Source organism: Hippocampus guttulatus, chromosome 7, assembly GCF_054856545.1.
Source record: "Hippocampus guttulatus isolate MCC_2025c chromosome 7, RoL_Hgut_1.0, whole genome shotgun sequence".
In the NCBI taxonomy this organism is placed as follows: Eukaryota; Metazoa; Chordata; class Actinopteri; order Syngnathiformes; family Syngnathidae; genus Hippocampus; species Hippocampus guttulatus.
The window spans coordinates 12,215,574-12,238,640 of NC_141267.1; the positions used below are offsets into that span (position 1 = coordinate 12,215,574).

At 42.4% G+C, this 23,067-nt stretch overlaps 2 protein-coding genes across 5 annotated transcripts in view; one reads left to right on the top strand and one right to left on the bottom strand.

Moving 5' to 3' along the window:
- usp13 (ubiquitin specific peptidase 13) overlaps positions 1 to 11,587 on the top strand; it is a 36,711-nt gene extending 25,124 nt beyond the window's left edge. For both annotated transcript variants that reach the window (XM_086116240.1, XM_086116241.1), the window contains exons 16-21: positions 944 to 967; positions 1,262 to 1,405; positions 5,414 to 5,586; positions 8,018 to 8,207; positions 8,777 to 8,861; positions 9,063 to 11,587. In XM_086116240.1, coding sequence (XP_085972366.1) covers positions 944 to 967; positions 1,262 to 1,405; positions 5,414 to 5,586; positions 8,018 to 8,207; positions 8,777 to 8,861; positions 9,063 to 9,159 — 713 coding nt within the window. In that variant the 3' untranslated portion in view covers positions 9,160 to 11,587. The remainder of the gene's footprint in view (positions 1 to 943; positions 968 to 1,261; positions 1,406 to 5,413; positions 5,587 to 8,017; positions 8,208 to 8,776; positions 8,862 to 9,062) is intronic.
- Positions 11,588 to 12,265: 678 nt separating this feature from the next.
- The window catches only part of pex5la (peroxisomal biogenesis factor 5-like a), a 73,592-nt gene continuing 62,790 nt past the window's right edge, over positions 12,266 to 23,067 (bottom strand). For all 3 annotated transcript variants that reach the window (XM_086116161.1, XM_086116159.1, XM_086116158.1), the window contains 4 exons: positions 22,747 to 22,965; positions 21,602 to 21,767; positions 19,829 to 19,986; positions 12,266 to 17,674 (listed from right to left, as the gene is read on the bottom strand). In XM_086116161.1, the coding sequence (XP_085972287.1) occupies positions 17,473 to 17,674; positions 19,829 to 19,986; positions 21,602 to 21,767; positions 22,747 to 22,965 (745 nt within the window). In that variant the 3' untranslated portion in view covers positions 12,266 to 17,472. The remainder of the gene's footprint in view (positions 17,675 to 19,828; positions 19,987 to 21,601; positions 21,768 to 22,746; positions 22,966 to 23,067) is intronic.

The following is a 23,067-nucleotide window of genomic DNA, read 5'->3' on the forward strand; positions in this document are numbered from 1 at the left end:
CATTTTCTTTTTCAGCTTCAATCATTTTCTTGTTCCCCTTTTCTTTTCGGCTTATCCCATTAGCGGTGGCCACCCCATTTCATCTTTTTCCGTCGAAACCCATCTTCTGTATCCTCCTCACTAACACCAACTCACATTATGTTGTCACTCTCTACACTACATCCATCAACCTTCACTTAGGTCTTCCGCTTTCTCTCTTTTCTGGCAGCTCCATCCTCATCAGCCCTATACGCTCACTATCTCTCCTCTGGACGTGTTCAAACCATCTAAGTCTGCTGTCTGACTTTTTCTGGCAAAATTTTTTTTGTATTTTTTTTACTTTATATCGACAAACTATATACAAGTCTAGTGCAAAGTGCAATCCAAATGTGCGCATGGTACGCATTTTTCATTTGGCATTTGATGGGCGCACATATAAATAAGTATTTGCTCTGTCGTGGGAGTGAACACAGCCAACTTGATTCCCGGCCAATCGAATTGGCTCCCTTCGTTCCCTTTAAATTCAGTGCAGGTAAAGAGGGATGGCGGAGATCAAATGATTGCCCAACACTGCTGTCGAGCTCAAAGTCGAACCCATTTTTCTGAGGTCTTGTGTGGCATCGCACATGATGATGATGATGATGACGGTTTGAACACATTGGCTTGTTTGGCAAGGTTTTCCAGAATATTTAGGTTGAATTCGAGACAGTGCCTTTTGGGGCAAATTGACCTTTGGAGTTTCCATTGTATTGTCTTAAATCAAACCCAAAATGAAATCCGAGCTTTGGGATATTCAGGGTAGCCGGTTAATTAAACTCTGATATTAGCAATGGAAGCTATGGTGCATTGTGTTCACGTTCATTTATTCCATCCATATATATGTAATCACTTGATCCACAAAGGCATGCGAGTGCATACATATATGGAAGCAGTGTGTGATTCATCCCTTTCTCCTCTGTTCCAGATAACTCCATGAGCTCCTTAGATTGTGAGTATATTGCCAGCCTTCTCATTAACACGATGACACATTGAGCCAAAGCACTGAGCGTGCGTGCCTGCGCAGGTGCACAACACTTTCTTGTTTGCGTACGCACTCCATGATAGATTGTTGTGCGCTGAAGAAACATCCCCGGGGCTCATTGTCTTCCGGTCTCTTTGCTTAATGAGGCCCAAAGAGAGAGAGGGAGAGGCCGGTTGCTATGACGCCAGCACATGTGAATGAGCAACTGCGTGCGTGCGTGTGTTTTAAGTTATTGATGGCGCTCTCCGTTTTGTCCCTTAGCTCCGGAAATAGATGAGGCAGCAGTAATGCAGCTGGCAGAGATGGGCTTCCCGCTAGAGGCCTGCAGAAAGGCTGTCTACTACACTGGCAACATGGGCCCTGAAATGGCCTTCAACTGGATCATAGCCCACATGGAGGAGCCCGGTAAGCATCTTGTCGAACGCAAGGTCACGGCACTCAAACTGGTCAATATTTGCAAACAATGAGAAAAGGCTTGAAGAAACGAGCAAGAGAAAAGGCTTGAAGAAAGCAACTGTGGTCACATAATCTTCCCAAAATCCCTAAAAAGAGCCATGAATGATGCATTTTTAAAAAATGACTCGAAATTGCAATTAATTTGTGCACACATTTACCTTTGTGGTTGATGGGCCCACTTCCACAGTGAAACATTACAGCTATCGGTTCTAAAAAAAAACAGGCCTATTCAAATGTATCTGACCTGACAATAGTGTATGTATGTATGTGTGTGAATGTGAGTGTGCGTATACATGCGCGCGTGTATGTATCGTAATGCCCTTCAGTGTCGTCAAGGATGCACACAGTCGCTGATGCAATATGTTTTTTAATGAACAAAACGGCAAAAGAACATATACACACCAGAGCTGCTGATGGCCACAGCTCACGCTCATACGCTCCACGCTCCACGCTCAGATTGCCCGTCCGAGCCAATCTTCACCTCCTGGATCCTCCCCTCTCAAGTGGCCCCGCCCTCACATGCACAAATAACACTGAACTGACATCACAGTATGTACAAGCTGGGTGCAGACGATAGACGACAATTTGTCGTGTCACTGTTTCTACTTTCGTCATTTGTCATCTGCAGCATGTTACTAACTACAACTGCATGGAATTATCACGTCAAATAAGCTCGATATGATCGGCAAAAGTTTTCACTTATCAATCTTTGGCCACACTGCAAATTTACGGCGCAAAATGAAATCTAAGAATCAATGAAAATGGATAAATAACGAGGTTTGTGAATGCAAATAATAAATACAAGTGTAATGGGAAAGCATAAACTAACGACAAACCTATAATTAGTAATAACTATTCACAGAAAAAAATGCCCTCAAGGCATGCTGGGTACGCCTTCAAGCAGTGCAGTTTTTATTTTGAGCCTCACCAAAACACAAAGCATAGCATTTTTGTTTGATTTTCCGATAAGTGAACGACGGAGATGTCCCAAACAGCTTTGATGGGCCGCTTATGTTACATGAAGCCCAGTAGTCGGCAGGTTGAGGTGAGACGCAGCTGCAGCGAGCGATAGCAAATTTAGCAACGAGCTTCAGTTGGCTACGACGGCCTGCTAAACATGTTGCAGTTTCGCTGCTAAGTCAGCAGGCACAGCCTCCATGAGGGCGAATAAATGACACTTCTTACAAGTATCGCTCTCACAAAGGGATTGCCAGCAAGGTAATTATTATAGTTTGGGAATATAGTTAGTTTTTATTTCGTTTTGAGTTTTGTTTTTGAAATTTAATTAGTTGTCATTTGTTTTCAGGGCGGCTTTCTTATGCTTTATTAATTTTTTTTTTGTAAATGCTTAGTTTTAGTATATGTTTGTTTTATTTGTTTGTGTGGACTGTACTATATGTATATATATATATACAGTATATGGTGGCTTTGTTTTATTTTTTTCAATTCTTAGTTTTTGTATTTTTTTTTTGGTTTTGTATTTACTGTTCTTGATATACTTTTATATACTGTACTGTATATGGGAGGTGAGGGGGGGGGGTGTCTCTCCACAATTCTGCCAAAGGTACTTGTGCAGTAACTGTCAGCTTTTCCACCTCCTCGAGGTTGCAGGCGTAAGCAAGTAACACACAGAGACAAGGCATGTTTATTGGTATGGGGCCTTTTAAACTCAAAGGTAATTCAAAGAGAGAGAGACGGGTCAAATCTTCGCTGGATCAGGAAAGCTTTTGTGTACCCTGGTCGTTCATTAGGGTGTGTGTATCCGTGACAACACCATCAAATCTGTCAGTCTTTTGCAGCCAAGGTGTTCCAGGGTGGCCTTAACTTGTGCCATTTTTATTACCCTTGGTGCATGGTTAAAAAAAGGCCTCAGGAGCGCATAGAAATTAGCGCTTTTAAGTTTCAAGGAGTGTGATGCAAAATATGCTGCTTTAAGACTAAATCATATCATGTAGTCTATACATTATTTGGTGAACATAAGTGGTCTAATATGCTATTTGGTGATAATTTACAGGTTTAAGAAGTGGTGGACATTGGTGACACTTTCATTGCATCATTGTATGATTGAGAAAATAATGACGCTTTTTGGAAAATCCCCTCATCAAAAGGGTTTTAAATATGACACAATGTCTTTGGCTTCCAATTTAGGTATTTGTAGATCATTTACCAAAAAAACGACATCAGATGACACGTGACAGTTGGTCGAAAGAAAGCCATGGCCCAAACCTTTCAATTTGAGGTACTGAACGACTTAATGGAGGTTTGTTGAAAATAAATTTTGGACTTTGATATATTTTCACTTACTAATTCCCAATGTCAGTTCTATCCAAAATGTTAACGTTAATGTTGATGTGAAGTTGATGAGCAATCAACTTCGTACGTTGTCCATATGTTTGAAGCTGTGGATTTTTGAGTCTTGTCAAACCAAATAAAGATTTTTTTTCGGTCAAGAGGTTTGATATTGTCACACAATAATGATAAATTTAGAAAGGCCTTGTCTACACTTTTGATACGGAACTTAATTTGCTTTTTGCTTTTCACAGGTGACCTGTCTCTTTGAGGCTTTTAACCAAAGAACTGGCTACAATATATACTGTCATCAATGCTGTGAGATATGCACTTCCAGGCAGAAGGGCTCCATTAGAAGTGGAGTGGAAACAAGCAGTTTAACAGCCATTTAACTCCTCTTGCAAACGTGCAAACGTGCCATTTATTTATTCACCTCTTTAGTTTTATGACGGCTAGACAACACATTGAGTGGCGATGGAAAAGACACAAAACAAGGAGATAAAGGCATTAGCGGGTAGATAAGGAGTTTGCATTTTTCTTTTATGGTGGGGAGATTAATGAAGGCTGTTTATGGCCATCCGTAATTACAGTCGCAGTGTCCTTGCTGAAGGGCCACTTCACTTTGATTTTAGTCTCCCAGAAGTACCCAAATGGCTTGTTTATTAATGAATAGTTCAGTTTCACGTTTGAAGGTACTTTATTTTCAAGTTCATTAATGTACATACTGTACTTAAAAGTATTGCCACTAGCGTAGTTCACCTGCCACAGTCCTGCTATATCGAAGATTTTTTTTGTGTCACACATTCACTTCTTTAATGTGGATATGCCCGCTATTTGGCGAATTTACAGTTTTTGTGATTATTTTAAAATGGATTTTCACAGTACACGGTTGTACTGTGACTTACGAGTCCCAACTCTCAACTTGTGACTTACTTGAACCCATGCTATTTGTGTGGAGGATGGAGTTTGCAATTGCTATTAAATTCAAAAGATTGTAGCAAATCACTTAAAATGGAATAGACCATAAAGAATCAACGTCATGCATCTGCTATGCACACAATAATGAAACCATGTTACAAGAATTCAGGAGTTACATTATTCAACACCAACAAAGCTTCTTTACATGAGGATCATCAAAAGTATTAGCTAGCATATAGCCTAACACTAACACAAAATGTAGACGCAAAAGCACTATCGATGAATTAAACCTAACAGGACACTAAGATTCCAACAGATGGATCATATCATTTCTACTACCTTTGCGTCGTGAGCCATCACTTGGTCTATATTTTTTCTCCTTTTTTTTTGCTTTATGTGGTCATCCAAAATTTGATTCACAAGCAAGTTGCAAGTTTTCATTATGCTGCTGCTTGACTTAAGTACTCTGTGTGTGTGTGTGTGTGTGTGTGTGTGTGTGTGTGTGTGTGTTCGTGCGTGCATGCGTGCGTGCGCGCTTGTGCAGAGGGGATGGGTTGAGTTTAGTTGTTTATTGAATAGTATAGTAAAACCCTCAAATACAAAATGAGAGCACAAGCAAGCAACTACGATAGGCCAAAACAAATCTCTCTTGATTTATGAATTAATTTATTTTAGGAACGGAAAGGGGGATAATGATATTGATCTGCCGCAAGTAATTGTGGTCAACAAATCACTTCACCTTTTCTGCAGATTTTGCCGAGCCTCTCATGCTGCCGTCCATGTTGGGCCCGGGCCCCTCCAGCATCGCAGACAGTCCCATGGGTGCCACCCCGCTGGACAACTCACCCCCCGAGGAGAGCGTCGCCATCCTCACTTCAATGGGATTCCCTCGCACTCACATCATCCGGGCGCTCAAAGCCACGGTCGGTCAAGCGTCCACTCTCTGGTCACAACACAGACTGACATTTGCCAAAGTATTGTCTAATATGAAAGTGTTGCTCTCGCACCATCTTGTGACTTATTGGTGTGAAGGAGCAATGTTGAAGTAAATTGAGGAGCTTTATCTAGTTCTTTGCTGCCATCTTGTGGCATCTATGGAGGCACAGCAATTACATACTCACTGCGGGGCTCATTTCTTATCCCACACAGATAGCCAGTTTGGAGTCAACACAGTGCAGCTCAACATCTGGCTAGCTGATGCCATTGCTAGTGATAGCTTTTGGCAGAATATCAAACTCATTTGAAATGGGGTTTGAAATTGGCCCGAATATAAGACGGTGTTTTTTGCATTGAAATAAGACTGAAAAAGTGGGGGTCGTCTTATATTCGGGGTCTAGACATTATACCCATCCACGATGCTAGATGGCGCCAGATATCAATGAAGCGAATGCTGAACTTGACTCCCCAGGCCAAAGTGAACCCCTGCCACGAAGAATAAAAATAAAAATACCGCTAGCACGAACAAGAAAAATACCGGTAAGAAGGAAAAGAGAAGAAAATAATAGAAGAGATAAGAGAAAATGGAGAAACGTAGTGACAATCTGGAGAAAAGTGGGTCGAAGATCGGCCAGGTTAACCGGCAGCTGAGGAGAAGTTATGTAATTTACATTTCAAAAACCAGAAGCCATTCATTTACGAATGTGATTGCACTTTAGATTTGAATGAGGCAAAATAACATGCTTTTTCTCTCTAATATATTGTTATAATCATTTGTTTCAGATGTACTGTAATTATTTTCTGTATAAAAATTTATTTGGTGTTCAAAAAGTCATTTTTCAAACTTGAGTCTTGAAAAAGAGGGGGTCGTCTTATAATCAGGGCCGTCTTATATTCGGGCCAATACGGTACCTTTTCCATCCATCCATCCAAATTCAACGCCGCTTATCCCAGCTGACTTCGGGCGGAAGGCAGACAACACCCCAAACCGGTCGCCAGTCAGTCGCAGGACACAAAAAGAAACAAACAACCATTCACATCCACACCGTCACTGAGTGGGAACTGATCCCACGCTGCCCACTCACAAGTCAGGCGAGTGTACTGCTACATCATCAGCGACTTTGAAAAGACAATGGTACATGTGTTTTCAGAGGCTGCTGGTGAGCGGGCTAAACAAATAAGCTGATTTCAGCAGGACAAGATAGTGTGTCACCTTTAAGGGTTCGACTTTGGAGGTTCCGCTTTAATAATTGCAGTGGGTTGTTATTAAAGCATGGAAATAGAGCCAAAGCGTCCTTGTTTGTCATCTAGTGCTTGCAGTATGAGCGCACAAATAAACACATATTGCTTTTAATTAATGTGAAGCCAGAGGGGGGCTCTCACTACCGAGGTTATTATTAGCTCAAAATAAGGAGGAGGTACTATTTATTTTTTTATTTTTCCTTCCCCGCTTCAACCTCACTGACCCAACTAAAAGCCATATCACACTTCTCCCTCATGCACTATGTGGATGCACATTCTCCAGGAATCACGCATCTATTTTGGATCCCCAAAAAACATTCTCGGAAGGTGCTTACGCGGCGAGTGACGTGTGCCACCGCAAAAATATTTTGAAAAAAAAAATTTGTGATGCAATACCGAAGGGTGGACAATGGAAGGGAGAAACAAACACTTCAATCTGATTTATCTGCGTAATTGAATGAAATACAGTGGAAAAAATGATGGATAATGCCCGACAATGTTAATATTTATTATTGTGGTTAGTGTTTGGATTGGTGAGAACACACATATTATTGAGTTAAAATACTAGCATGGGGCGACCCGGTGTTCCAGTGGTTTAGCGCGTCGACCTCACAATGCAGAGGTCATGGGTTCAATCCCGGCCTTCCTGTGTGGAGTTTGCATATTCTCCCCGTGCCTGCGTGCATTTTCTCCGGGTACTCCGGTTTCCGCCCACATTCCAAAACACATGCATGGCAGGCTGATTGAACACTCCAAATTGTCCCCAGGTGTGAGTGTGAGCGCGGATGGTTGCTCGTCTCTGTGTGCCCTGCGATTGGCTGGCAACCAGTTCAAGGTGTCCCCTGCCTACTGCCTGAAGATAGCTGGGATAGGCTCCAGCACCCTCCACGACCCTTGTGAGGATAAAGCGGATTGGAAAATGAATGGATGGATGGATGGAATACTAGCATGATAGTCAAGCTCAGTGATGAGGCAACGAGTCTACCTCACCGTTCCGAGGTTCTGGGTTTGCATCTCGGCTACAGCTTTCCCGTGTGGCGTTTGCAACTTTTGTTTTGGATCCCATGATATTGTGCAAGGATACTTTGTGTTGTGACCATTCAGGCTACACAATTAATTCCATAAAATAAAAGTCATATATGGAGGCGCTGCATTTTTTGTCTTTTCATTTTGAAGAACAACAACCTTGAGAGAGCACTGGACTGGATCTTCACCCACCCAGAGGAGGAGGAGAGCGACCCCCTTTCCAACATGGCTGACACGGAGCCCAATGACAATGCTTTCTCCAACGGCAACTCGCACAGTGACTCCACATTGTCCCCAGACGGGGACACGTCGGGACCGCGCGTCAAAGACGGACCGGGACGTGAGTCAATGACTTTCTTTTGTCTGCAGCTTTTCATCGCCATTCATTTTGTATGAATGCAAGGACGACTCTTTTTATTATTTGAAAGGAGAATCTCTGAGCATTACCAAGATGTAGTGCACTCCAAAAGAACCAACTCAATGGACCTTCACATTCATATTAAGTAACCTATACCAACTGAACTACTGGGAGTCGTAATGTGTGTCTATTTCATTTATTATATTTGTATAGATGTTATGATCCATCTATCCATTATCAGACTCATCGTCATTGGAGTTACGGGTGCCACTTTTGCAAATATGTATGAATAAAATAAATAGACAATAAAATCCCAATATGTAATACTGCATCCCAACAGTAAGTCTTAAAAGAATTAAGAGATTTTTGGGAGGGGATGATACGAATAGATAAAAAGGGGAAGACTGCATACAAAACATTTTTTTCATTCTCGTTGTTTGAGTCGAGGGCTTTGTAAAGTCAGTGTTATAGCTTAGAAATGATGTGCTCTATTCAAATGCATTCATTTTGCTTGCCTTTATCGTAAACCGTGCCCACATTTCTTGTCTCAGGTTATGAGCTCTTCGCAGTTATCAGTCACATGGGAGCATCCACAATGTCCGGACACTATGTTTGTCACATTAAAAAAGAAGGCAGGTGAGTTGACAAGACAATACAGTCTTTCAAATGTACTTGTATTTATTCACCATTATTTTTTATTTTATTTTATAATCTTTATACCCGCCTCTCACTTCTCTCAAGGCACCACTGCATTTGGTTGTGTACTTGTATGCCAACGACAAAAGGTCCCCTCTTAAACAATGCGTATTATGATGACACGCGTCCGTCTTTCGACAGGTGGGTGATCTACAACGACCACAAAGTCTGTTTATCAGAGAGGCCTCCAAAAGACTTGGGCTACATCTACTTTTACCATCGACTGTCAAGCAGTTAAAGTTAGCACCCCATCCCCCTTCCCCACCCCCTTAACCAATGAACCACTGTCATCCACCTGAGAGAATGGCCCCCAACAGTTACCCACAGCCTCAGTGGTAACCATGGAAACGTCACCTCATACCATCTAGGTGTGTTAACCACGAGGTCGGTGAGGAGCAACTCTGTTCACAAAGGGAAAGCGATGTACTCTTTTTTGTGTTTTTGTTTTGTTGGGGTTGAATGTGCTTGTTGCCTGTCGTCCGTCCAGAGGGACTGTGTCATGTCTGCTGTGCTCTGCCCACAAAGTAATGCAACATCATGTCCCACTGGTATCTCTTAGATGCCTTCATATGGCCTGCCTGTATTTTCCAAAAGGTACATTTTGTATATGTATTGTAATAAGACAAGGTACTACCAGTACATTAACGCCAACTTGCAATTAGCTCATTTCGTTTTATTTCTGATGTGAAGAAATCCCCAACCCCCCTCCAATCTTTGAAAGTATTTTGACACTGGACAAATACTATTTTTTGGTGGCTTCATAACAGCTCAACCCTGATCCAATTTAATATGCTAGTTTGTCACTCTTAAGAACAACAACTCAGTGCTGCAAGCATTGAAGTATTTTCAATGAATACTTCAACAATGAAGTATTTTCCTTCACTGAAAGCACTTTTTGCAACAACGGTATTTTGCACCCCACGCGCAAGCAGAGTCAAAACCAGCGACATGGAAGTGAATGTAAATGTTTAAAATGTCAACTCTACTACTACTGTTAGTCCGTGAGATAAACTCAATGTTATAAGTGATATTGAGGTCCTTGCTTCTACACTTTGGGTCTTTTAATACATATAAAGACAAACATGGATTGTATAGACCTGCACTGAATGTATGAACTCCCAACAATAACTCAAAATATAGTTTTGTTTTCGTGCGCCCCATTTTAAGGCGGCTTGAGTATCCTCAAGTCATTGACAATCCCAACCCACCCAAAAAGGTCTGAAATTGCATATAGAAGCCAAAAAATGGCCGTGAAGCGTGACTCATGCCAAATGAAACTCCTCAACTAACTGCAACATACTTTACAAAGAGGCGAATTTGTGAATGCTGAACCGCGATTTCTCAAATAATGACCTCTGCTCCAAGTAGACGCCGTATCCCGGATTATCACCTGGTGCATCCATCTCAATTAAAAAGAAAACAAAAAAAACTCCACACTTCAAATAGACAATTCCTTTGTTCCATTCAAGGGGAAAAACATATCACTAAGTAGCTGGAATTAGCTTTATTATGACTGATACAGTACCAGCATGTGTCATCACAAGCCTGCAGAGCAGAAACGGCATCTGTAAAGCTGAATTCTAAAGAGAAAGCAAGTAGGCCAAGTGATTGGGGAGAATTTTACTCATCCCGCCTTTTTCCAAGTCATGGAATGGTGGTTCAAAGTCGCCTTTGGCGTAAGTATTTAATAAAAGCCATCAGAGATGGGCGGCATCTGCGTTAAAGGGAATGTCATACTACTGCGTTACAGTCAACTGTATGGCTGTGGAATGTTGTGTAGCCTTAAAATAAATTACCCTTCCACTGCTCTGCAGTTGAGTAAATATTTTGGGGTAAATACAGTACGTCATCTCATCCTTAAGGGGAGTTCTGCTGATTTTAGCCTGCGCTTGTGATTCAAGACTTGAGAGATCGACACCCACATATCACAACATTGGTTCGTATAGTTCCTCAGGTTTCTGACGTGTCTCTCCTTGAGGGCGAGTGTAATATTGTCAGTAGTGCTTCCCTTCAACAGCGCCGTCCGTGCCTACAACGTGCCCGAGCAAGTTTAAATGCAGTATATCGCAACGGAAGCCCCCCCATATCTGTGTAATTCCCGGGGGCATTGAGGGAATGATCAAACATCTCTATGCAAGCCTCGGCCGGCTGTTGCCATCCACCGCGTCAAATGGATGGTTGTCATGTGATCAGCGGCCACCCGGTGACGTCATCTCCACGGCGTCGACTGATGAATGTCTTCTAATCCCCTGTTGTCGTGTCATATTCTGTTAATCTCCAAGCACCGATCGTGTTCTCATGCGTGTATATTCCCATCTGAGCTTTCCCTTCCAGCTGTTGTTCAAGATAGGCTTCGGTTCGTCTCCGCTGTCAGCATGTGCACTAAACGTTGACATCTGAGTTATTTGGATTGTAAGATCGTACTTGGCTGGGCTTTCTTTTCATGTAACTAAATGTTCAAGTGGTTCTTTGTTGCCTTTCTTTTGGGAAACAGATTTGTGCCCATTCTTTTAGTTTTGCTCAAGAGATTGTTTTATGTTGACTTTTGAAATGTATGCGTTTATCCAGATGTGGCTTAGCCGTATGTGAATAGAGTCATGACAGGATGCTTAATGGCACCGTTGACTTGCCATGTTTGGGTAATTTAATAAACAACACTTTGTCCACTCTTGTCGTTTGTTTGCAGTTTGTTGAGAAGTTAGCAAAGATGCATGATGCATTGCCATAATTAAGGCTGGATTTACGGTGTGGAAAAATCCGGATTCGAATGAGGCATTTGTAAATGCAAAGTTTAAGAGTTGTCTACAATTCTTATTCTTTGCTCTCATGGTTTTGCTCCCTGACCTTGACACTGGAGGTATAGTTTGTACACTACTCACAAGACATATGTACCTAAAATGTACCAGCGGCATTTGAATGCAAATGTTACCGTATTATTTTCTGCACAAGTTGCTGAATGGCAAAGTTCACTAAAAGGCGTTTGAAGAAGACTTTTTTTTTTTAAATCGCAATTTAAATTGAACCAGTAGACCTATTGCTCCGGATCCGACAAAAGGCTGTTTTGAATTTGCTTCGCTCCTTGTTCGAGAACAATAAGTTTTCGATTTTAGATTGATCAACAAAGCAACTAGGACAACGGCACACCTAGTTTGCAAAATATGTCGCATTTCTTCAACAAGTACCCAAGCAGCACAAATAACTTCTAAGTTCCGACCCGAAAATGAAGCAGCCATTGTTCATCTACCCCCCCCCCCCCCACCCTGCCCCGCCCACCCCCTCCAAGGAAGGCACTTGCAATATATCCTTCAGGAACAACAGAAAGACACACACGCATGGCCTTTGTATGTATAACAACTGTTTATTTTGAAAAGATTACTTTCATAATGTTCATTTTAAAGGTTCTAATGCGTTCATTGTGATTATACAGGGAGAGTAATATGCATTATAGTGTGGAACTAAATAGGGCCATGGATATAAAAGCGTCTCATTTCAACGTCCTCCCGTCATAATAGCATTTGCTTCATCGATGTCGGATGTGTGGCTAAACAAACCAGCAAAATGCCTTTTGTGCACCGGAGTGAAGACAAAAGTAGGCTGCTGATAACTCTTTTCAACCTCAACCATTTATACCTTGGAACCAAAAACTTGAAATGAGTACAAGTTGACATGTTGACATGAAAGTTGACTAGGCACAATTATAGATTGATAGTCATAAGGCAAGATAATGATTATTGAATAAAATCTAGTCGAAGATTTTAGAATTCAGTGACTATTTCATCACATGGAGAAATACGACAAATAAAACAGTTTTAGGAGCAGAATTTAGTGTGCTGGACTGCTGCTTTTCAAAGGTATCAAATGGCAATGAAAGGAAGACAGTATTTGGACTACACTGCAAAAGAACCAAAGTCCTCATCTTAATACATTTGTCTCTATGACTTTTTTCCCATGTAACAATGGTACATTTTATTTCTCTTTAATTACATGATTTTTTTTCCATTTTCAAATCCCTACTTTTTTCTCTCTTACCATAGCAATGATATTCTCTTGAAATTATAGTTTCTTAATATCTCCTCAATGTTGTTCTCATAAAGTTTTTTTCTTTATTTACTTCCATTTTCTTCTGATTCCCACTTATATTCAGTATAATTTGTGTTTTCATGTAATTCAAACTTTCCCGGCAAATTTTACAAACAATTTTTTTTTAAATCCAAATAATTTAACTTTTACATGGCTGTATACTTTGAACGTCAATTTCATATTCAGTTTGACCCTGTCACACTTTCCACGTTTTTAGATTGTCACACTTAAAATAACATCTTGCCAGCTTTTACCTCCATATAATGTAAATAAGCAATAATGACTATCCTAATCTTTGTGACCCTAAATTCTTGCGCTCATAAAATGTTAAGACTCCATGTGATTAATTAGTTGCTATGAAAGTGGTTTTAACTTATTCACTGATCCGACAACCGCGATTAATTCCATCAAGGAAAAGACATTTGGGGAAATGTACCGGTATCGCTCTTATGGTTGGGGTGATTCGAAAATGTTATCAGTAGTCAAGTCATATGGTCATTCGAAAATTGACTCGCAATACAGTTGTGTTCTCGTAACGTACTCGAGAGCTTCAGAGTTAATGCCCCCAACCCCCATTAATTTCTCCCTTGCACAGCTGCTCATTCAAACAAAAGCAGTTGAGATTATATAGATGCATGTACTGTATATGCACTTTCTTGTCGAGGGTCCAGTTTTTAACCGCCATGAAATGTAATATATGTTAAGTTATTGGGACTAAAAGAAAGCAGTTCCCTGTTATCCATGCATACAAACTCGGTGTAAAGGATCTGGCATGCACTCAAGCTCGTTTTGTTTCTCAGGAGCATGCTCTACGATTGTTCACCTGAGAGGCTTTAACAAGTCGCTTCTACTGACAACTCAATGCAATACAGTATGCCCTCGAAGGTTTCTTGAAAATAAAATAAAATAATGTCTTCATTTTAAGCAAAAACAGTAAAGGCCTGCAAACCTTAATCAGAAAACTCGATTGGATTTTGTACATTTGGAAACCCTCGTCATCGATAGACAGTGAAATGTTTCCAAATGACTGCTGTGTTCGTGAGAAGAAAGAGAAAGTTGAATGGAGGCTTGTATTGGTCTAACGGGGCTGGCCGTTGTGCGGGTACTTGGCAATGTCAGCATGTAGGACAATGTTGGTGAGGCCAATCGAGAAGGGAAACAAAAATCCCAAACTGATCTGCTGGCCGGCTGTGACGCAGAGGCACCACCGACTCATCCAAAGCCATTCTGCCATTTTTATGTGGCTGCATTTTAGTGTAACATTGAAATAACAAGGACAGAGAGCGGGGTAAAAACCAACCAAACAAACAAAAAAAACCCAACAACATTATTTGGGGACCATCAACCTCTCTCTTGTGGTCTCCCCTGCCCATGACTTTTTGGTGACACAAAGTGTTTCCGCCCTGACTTGTCTTAGCCTGTAAAAGCTGTAGTTGCGTGCCCGGACTAGACGGCAGGTCCTCACACCACTGACCTAGGGGATGTTAACGCAGTAGTAAATTCATAATTACAGTAGATATTTTTCTTTAAAAAACACCCCTGCACCCACAAATAGAAACTAATACTGTGAAAAACAAGCGGCACTTCAGCATGCCTTCTTGTGCTGCGCGCTGATGTATTCTTGCCCCGTTGCACAAAATAGCTTTATTCTACACCATTCATAAACTCAAAATGACACACGCCGGGACCGTCGTAAACTGAGGACTCTCCTGGATATTAATTACGCGAGCAACAGGATTAGAACACATCAGTGACCTCTGACATACTGCGTGTCAATCAAGGATAGCGGTGATTCCCAACCACTGAGCCAGGGAGCCACATTAGCGTCCCGCAAGAAATGATCTTGTGTAAAAGAAGGGTCCAAAATGTATTATTTATTTACGACAAATAATGTCAATGGTTCATCTGTCTATGCCATTGATGTATGGTGGCAGGCAGAACTATTAAGTGGCAATGTATCAGCTTTGTGCTCAATTAAACAGGCACTGATTTCTCACTAAATAAGTACATTGAGACGCTTTATTGTGAGATTTTTGGTGACATTTTTGCCTGGTGGTCTTTCCAAGGGATTTTTGTCAAGTAAAATATGTGCTTTGGCTCAATAAAGACTGGGAAAGACTGAAATAAAGATTGGCAAAGAGCAAAGACAGGGTCGGCACATAGACAAGAACAACATCCAAACAAATTAAACAATTCCTTCTTAGACTTAACAGCTCCCGCTGTGTGTTTCATTTGTTTTTACAAGTGTATACTTTGTGTTCCCATGCCTCTCTTTTTTTTAAATGTTTTTGGGTGTCTTCCCTGTCTGTGCTCATTACTTAAGAAGCATCACCTGGTATCCTCAGCGCTGCATGTCACTCAGCCAATCGGCTTGCCCCCTTGTGTCTTCACCACCTGTCTCTCATTGCGTAATTAGTCACTGTCTACTTAGCCTCCTGTCTCGGTTCATTTTCATGTGGTGCTTGTGCTTGTCTCCCGCGGGTCCTGTTTGGGTGGATTTTGATGACAGTTCTGGGTATTGATTTATTGTTTTTGGCCTGCAGTGGTTGGTTTTATGAAGAGTGTTTTTGAGGGCAAGTTTTCACTGAAATACCTGTTCTCATCTGCATCTGGTGGTTACACATTCCTTTTGTGCAACTACCACCTTGGCATTACGGCTGCAAGGGCAATCCAAATCCATACTTTCCTTTCTGTTCAGTTTGCAGCGGTTTTGGGGGTGGGCGGTGCCCGAGGACATCAGTGGAGGCATAGCCGCACATGAAGCCAAACTAAACATTTTAAAATAGACTTTTTATTTCTTGACTGTTTGCTCAATGTTGAGCAAAGAGGCCATTTAATTGCTGGTATCACTTTTTACTACCTCCAAAGTCTAATTAGTTGCATATTTCCCGTGACTACTTGGGTGTTCTTTTTCGAAAGGTAGACCACATAAAGTCAAACGGGATCTGCAGTGGAGCAGCGATATATTCTGATGTTTTAGGTGCAAAAGAGGACAAAGATGACACAAGCACATGGCACAGTGTGTGCCACAACAGGCTACAAAATGGCTTGTGTTGCGTTTATCTTCGGATTTGGGTTTGTCTCTCGTCATTGTCTCGCACCAGCCGTATGAGAGGGGAGATGAATGGTTGAGGCTGATAACATTCTTCTCATTGTTGTAAAGGTGCGCTGAACATAAAACATGACCTTTTGCATAGGATCATCTTCAACCTGGGAGGGACGTGGCCGGGCGCTGGGCTAAATGTAAAGTAAAGCAGATGAGCTATTACACAGGTGTCATGCTTCGGTCTTTAAGGGCTGCAAGTTTCCCTCCTTCAAAACACCTGATTCAAATCATCAGCTCGTCAACATATTCTGCAGGAGCCTGCTAACGATCCTAATCATTTGAATCGGGTGCGTTGGAAGAGGGGAACATCTAAAACGGGCATGATACCGGTCCTTGAGGATCGGAATGGATGTCGCTGACTTCACAGAGTGACTTTCGGACAATGACCCGGCGGAGGACACTTAACGTCGGATATTTGACTTTTCTGGATTCTTACACATTTTTTTTTGGACCAAACTCTCATTTCCACCAAGCAGTACATTGTAGCTTTTTGTGTAAATGTTTACATTTTCATTGTGAAAGGTTATCGAGATACCACATTTTTCTGTCCTTCTGTGAGTGTACCAACCCAAAACTGAAGTGCACCGCTTGGTGGAAGCATTGGATGATGCCTGATGACGGAAGTAAAATTGAGACTCGAATGAGAAAAAGATTTCAAGTTCTTGCAGATGGCAGTTAAAAAAAAGGTGAAACCAGTCTGGTAATATCATATATAGGATGCAATGGCTTAGTAATTTTGTGTTGCCATAAAAATAGTATCAATAAATCTTGTTGGCATGCTCTTGAGTAAGGCTTACACAACCTGGCTTGCACATTCCACTTGAATGGAGGAGGTTACCGGTTTGTCTCAAGTGCAAAAGGGAAACTTTTGAAAAGTCATGCCGGGAGCGTTATTCCAAGCCGGGAAAAGAAATACGGTGCAGTTGTTTTCATTTGCTCACGGAAGTCTTTCTTTGTCGGGAAAGCTTTGTTGTCCCAAAACCACATCGGTTGTGTGCAAACAGCAAACTGTACACGGCGTTCCGTCCGCTCGATCCCTCCCTGTTCTGCTCCGTTCCATTGAGTGAGCCCGTTTTTAATTGACATATTCTCTAAGGCATTGCTCGTACAATCTTCGCCCGTCCTTGTGCTCTTCGGGGTACTTGCAAATTGGAGTGCAAATCCGTCACAAAGCAGTCACTTGGAAGAACCTGTCCCCAGAACCGCTCCGAGTTAATTGGGGTGGACAACGTGCATTAAAAAGAAACAGAATAATCATCTCCCGCATTACATCCGATGCATTCCGAGGGTGTCCACTTTGGGCTTTGAGCTATTGGCTAGAAGAGAGAGGAGGAAATGCAATCGTCACTACCGTACTTATATTCCTCATATGTCTAAGTTAAAGGCTCTCATCAGAAGATCCAGGTCACCGATGTTTGCGGCCTGGAAGAGTTCAGGTTGATCCATCATGGACAAAGCTATCCTGAGAGCGGCCCAGATGTTTCCAGACATGACCTGGTGGGACTGCTGCCGACTCCGGCTTTTCCGCTGAAGGCTGAGAGCCGTCAGGAAGTTGCTGGCCGCCTCTCTGGGAAAACAAGTGCATTCACTCTGCTTTAATCGGGCTGCCTCATGGTCAAGTTTGATCCTCCAAGCGTGAGGATTAACAAGGGAAACCTCGAAGGGTGAACGCAAACCGGTCTCGAATGCCGGTTGACGTTGGGTTTGTTTGGATTTTGAAAGGGTTTGGTCGTAAGAAATAGTGAGAATAGAATTCATCTATGTCACACTGTCACGACACTTCTACAAAGCATTTTTTTTCCTGAGCCGATTTAAAGATTTAAAACTTTGTCTATATACACTAAAGTCCTCCCAGATATTGTTCACAAATCTGTCGAAATCTGTTATTGAGAACATTACCTTGGTTGAGATACACCCGTGTGCATTGACCCTAATGTCCAATACACTGTAACGGCCCAAACCACAACGTTGCCATCAGCAAAACGGACAGTCATATGGCGCCGTATAAGATGTCCATCATGAGTCCTCGACAGTGAAAACCAGGATTTATCTTGTGAAGGAAAAACACATCCCCAAAGTGCCAGATGCCATCGAATGTGAGCAATTGCTCACTCGAGTCTGCTCTGACGACAATCTGCAGTCAGGTCGAGACACCGATGAGGATGGCGAGCATGCAGATGAGCTTGCCTGAGATGGTTTCTGACAGTTTGGACAAAAGTTAATTGGGTATGCAAACTGATTGCCGCAGCCGCTGTTAGACTGTTTGTTTGTCCCCGTTTCGCCCCAAATGGCATCATTCAACACTCCCGCCTCTGATCTTCATCGGAAACGCTTGCGAAACATCGGCTCACAACACGGCGTGTCTATTCTTCTCTGTTTTGGTGAGATCGGGTGTGATCACACAAGATTTCTGCCTCAGAGGACTTCAAGATCGATGGTGGGACAGAATCTTAATGTGTGTGCTACTTTGTATTGAGATTGTAGATTGATTGACCACAGACAACCTGATCCAAATTGTTAAATGTTCGATTTTCTAACTTCTCTGTGGGGTCTGTCATAAATAAAAAAAAAAAAACTACAATTTTTTAGGGTTGCTGGTCTCAAGAAAATCTTTGAAGTGAAGATGATGGATGTGGAAGTCTTAGACTGGTATGGTTAACTGTACAATCAAATTCTCGAAACACTTTTGGAGAGGGCGTACGGAGAAATGAACATTCGATTCACAGCCAACAGCTTTTGTCGGCATTCCTCCGATCGGCCTGCCAACATCTGTAGCATTGTGCCATAAGATAAAACTGCACCGATTCGTGTGGCCTTTTATTGCGTGAACAATATTTGGGAGAAATAGGCATTCTGTGTACACGGGGAAAAGATTTAGATCTTTGTATGTAACTCATGATGGGGGCAATATCAAGTATGGCATTTGTACTTTGGATCAGCATATTTTTCACCAAACTGAAAGTCTGCAAAATGTCCCCACTGCCTTTTGTCAACTTGCAAATCGTCTGTCATAAGAGGCATTCGATTTTTTGGAGATTATGCTTTCATTTCTCCAATTCTTTTTTTTTTTTTTTAGGGCCAATCATAGCACCACACAGCTCAAATTTGAATAGAAACTGTTTCATAACCGGTTAAGATTGTGAGATCTAACTGAATTTTGTTTCCTTCGTTAAAACTAGATGGTAGGCTAAAATAATACAGCAAAAGTCTTATTTCATGGTCCCCCTGAATCCCGATGCTTCCCTGATGACTTCGTTGCTCATTATATTGTTGCTGAGGTTTGGTTACTTGGTGAGCAATGGCATGACAGAGATGCCTGCCATCATGGATGTCTGACTCATTGGCATTTGTGGTGTAGCTGGGAGATCTTTTGTCCACTTTTTAACAACAAGGCTACTTCATTATCTTCCTCTAGCTGTTCACGCGAGGCCTTCAAAAATACAACAGTCTCTAAATAGACACTGCATGTGCTCACAAATATTCGTTAAAACCATGCTGGCGTTTGTTTTTATTGTTCTGTTGGATTCGGCGCGGTCACTCCCGAGTCTGTGATGTGTGTTCTTCATAAGGACAAGGCGGACCGGGGCATTTTATTACTTTTGTTGGATTTGTCTGGCACGGGCGATGACTCTCGTAACGCTCCAAGGATTCAACTTTCTCTCGCCCAAACTTTTTTTTTCTTCCTCCTAATTCCAGCCCCGAAGCAGTCGCACTCATTCACCTGTGTGCTCCGAGGTTAATGCAGCTGATTCCCAGGTTGTAGCGGGACCTGATAAATCCCGGCTGCAGCTCCAAAGCTCGCGTGTACGCCTCCACGGCCTCCTGGCTCCGGTCTCCGTTTGCCAGAGTGGCCCCTAGCCGGTTCCACAGCAAGTAATCCTGGGCGAAATATAGACCTTTTTTAATTCCTGACAGCGGAATGATCTGCTTTGGAACAAAACAAGCAGCCTGATTTTTGCTGTGAAAAAGTGACAAAAATGTCAGCGTCAGCTCCTTGCTAAACTAACAAGGGTAATTTAGGACAAGCTCAGTTACATCACTCAAGGTGTCCTTGTGCTTTGTTTGCCACCTGCCGGCGCCTGCGCACGTACACGCACGCACACACACGCACACACACACACACACACACACACACACACACACACACAAACAGAGGTCATGGTCAACGACAGTACAGGGGCCTTTTATCTAAGGTTGAGCCTTGCGATGGGGATATAATTATCTTCCTTTGTGTTCAGAGCTAGTTTTGCAGCAGGGGGGCAGATATTACCAAGTCAAATGTGGGAGGGTGGATTTAACGGTGAGTAATGTTCATGCCGACTTGGGACGTGGTGGGGGAGGACAGACGCTCATTTGCATCAAGGGGATGCGGGCACATTTTGATACTTTCGTGGTGTTTTGTGTGAATGAGCGCCGAGCACCTCTGCAACTTTCCGCTCACACTTCTTTCGGCTTGGGCTTTCGACTGAAGTCTCAGGATTAGCTTAAAATGCACTGTCACCTTTACAGTTCATATGAGTTTAACCTTCTCTAAACTTTGAAATTCGGCCTTTGCAAGTCCAGCTGTTGAGCACTGCAGCACTTTTTGCACAACATGCTGTTTTCTAACACGGAGCTGAATGGCAAAATGTTGTTTAAGAAGGTCGCAAGCACATTTCCTTGCCCCGTGTAAGGTGTTGTGATGTGCAATCGCATTGAAGGAAGAAACATGCAGACGTGCAATTTTTTCCTGTGCCCTGATGCATAGATATCATGCTGTAAGATAAGGATGTAAGACTCGGGGCTGCTACATTTTTTTTTTCGTGTTTAGAATTTCTGTAACGTCCATGCAAATTTTGTATGAGCCCATGTAGGGCATTTTGCATGAAGCCAGTGTTTTACAGTAAACTTCAACTGTTAAAAGACACCCAATTATTATTATTTTTTGCCTCTTAGCTGAGTTGCTCGTTCTCTGTTGAACTTCACACAGCCACTTACAAAAATACAGAGGTGACAAAGAGAGGATTTGTACCGTTTTTGACAGGGAGGTATCTTGGCACTGTTTTGGTACTGTTGTGATCACATGACAGAATTGACTGGAACATGAACCATTTCTGAAGACGCCATCTTTTCATAACAAAAGATCTTTAGTTATGGACAGTGAAGTTGTTTACTTACCACATGTAGTAAGTGTGCACATCTTAATCCATTTGAGAGACTGTTTCTATGCTTCTTTTACCTTGATGGTAAAAAGCTATGGGTCTATTTTAGGTTGGCATATCATTGTGTCAGTGGACAACCGAACCGGTGACAAATCGGGACATGGCATCTCATAGAGGGATGGCGTGCTTTGTATATTCACACAAAATCCTCTGTCAATAAATTCGGATTGTTACTTAAGCGAGCCTGATGAATGTTCGCTCCTAGTTATAACCAAAGAGTAGCCATGCAGATGAATCTACAGTCTAATGTCTTTTTCCTCAAGCAAATAAGCGAGCGTGTGTAGCTGCGATACCTCGGGCCGCACCGACAAGGCCGTGTTGAAAGCATCCACCGCTTTGTTGAACTCGCTGCTGAGGTTGTAGAGCACCCCGAGGCCCGTCTGCAAGTCTGGGTCAACGGTGTCCGAGTTGTGCTGGACTGCTTCCAGGAAGAGTTCCTTGACCTCGGGTAACATGGAGCTGGGGACATGTTCAGATGAGGATTAGGGCCACAGGGACAGTGAGTGTTGTTTTCCCCATTGAATGTCTTTTTTTTTCTTTCCCCCCCACCGTGAGGTCCGGCATTACAAATGCATGGAAGATGGTGGTAAAATATAGAGTGGATAATTGCAGAGAGCAGGAAACCAGCAGGGTTAAAAAAAAAACAAAGGAGGATGGAGGGCAGGAGCAGAAAGAAGAGAATAGGGAAGATCCGGCATGGATTAGCGGGAATATCACTGTAATTAGGATGTACCTGCATCTCTTCACTCTGACAAGATGATTAATGATTTGATAGAGTGCCGCTTTTTCTCGGGAGGAGAATTAAGCCTTCTTTATCTGATGTTCAAAGCTTAAAACCTTCTTTTTAAAAGCTTAAGATAGAAGCGTCTCTCCTTAAAGCGGGGCTTCAGAGGGGCTTGGCGAAGAGGGCACCGTTGTCAAGATAGCAAAAGAATGAAAGCGCCAGCCGTGGTTCACAGAGCTCGCTCGTTCTAGTGCTTTGATGCACTTCACGGATGTCGGGAGTAAAACAAATGATCTTGGTGAACACGTGATATAATGCAGGGGTGTCAAACTCATTTATGGCCCGGGCCACATTTTAGTTGCCGTTTCACTTGGAGGGCCGTCATGACTGAAACCATATAAAAGGTCACACATAACTGTTGATTCAACTATTGTTTAAGTTACTATCATGAGGGGTTTGGTAACGAGAAAATACTTGGAATATATCTCTTATTTATTACATGTGATCATTTAAAATTTTGGTAGACATTTTAGAAAGGATCCTGGAGGTTGACATGTTTGAGCTGCTTTCGCGGGCCACATAATATGACGTGGCGGACCAGATCTGGCCACCGGGCCTTGTGTTTGACACCTGTGATATAATGTATGATGTGGAGAAAAAAAATGGAGAGACCCACCCTAAAAAAAAAAAAAAAGCCATCATTTTGTTGAATACCTTTCATGCCTGCCACTGTTTGGTGCGTGGGACATCCTGCGCTGGGAGTTTGGGGATCCCACAAGATGGTTTTTGCCCTTCAGGAGCTGTTTGTATTTCGGATTGTGTCGAAGCCAGCGCAGCAGAGCCTCGCAGGCGTCGTAACGCATCCCCGTGTTGGTCAGGCTCACCGCCAAGGCCATGAGGGCCGGGAGGTTGTTCGGGTGAAGCTCCAAACATCTGAAAGAAGACGGGGAGCGGCTGAGGTTGCGTGCGGTAATTTATCATTCTCGGATAAAAGTGCTTCGAAAGTGTTTTTGTTTCTGATGCGGTAAAACAGAT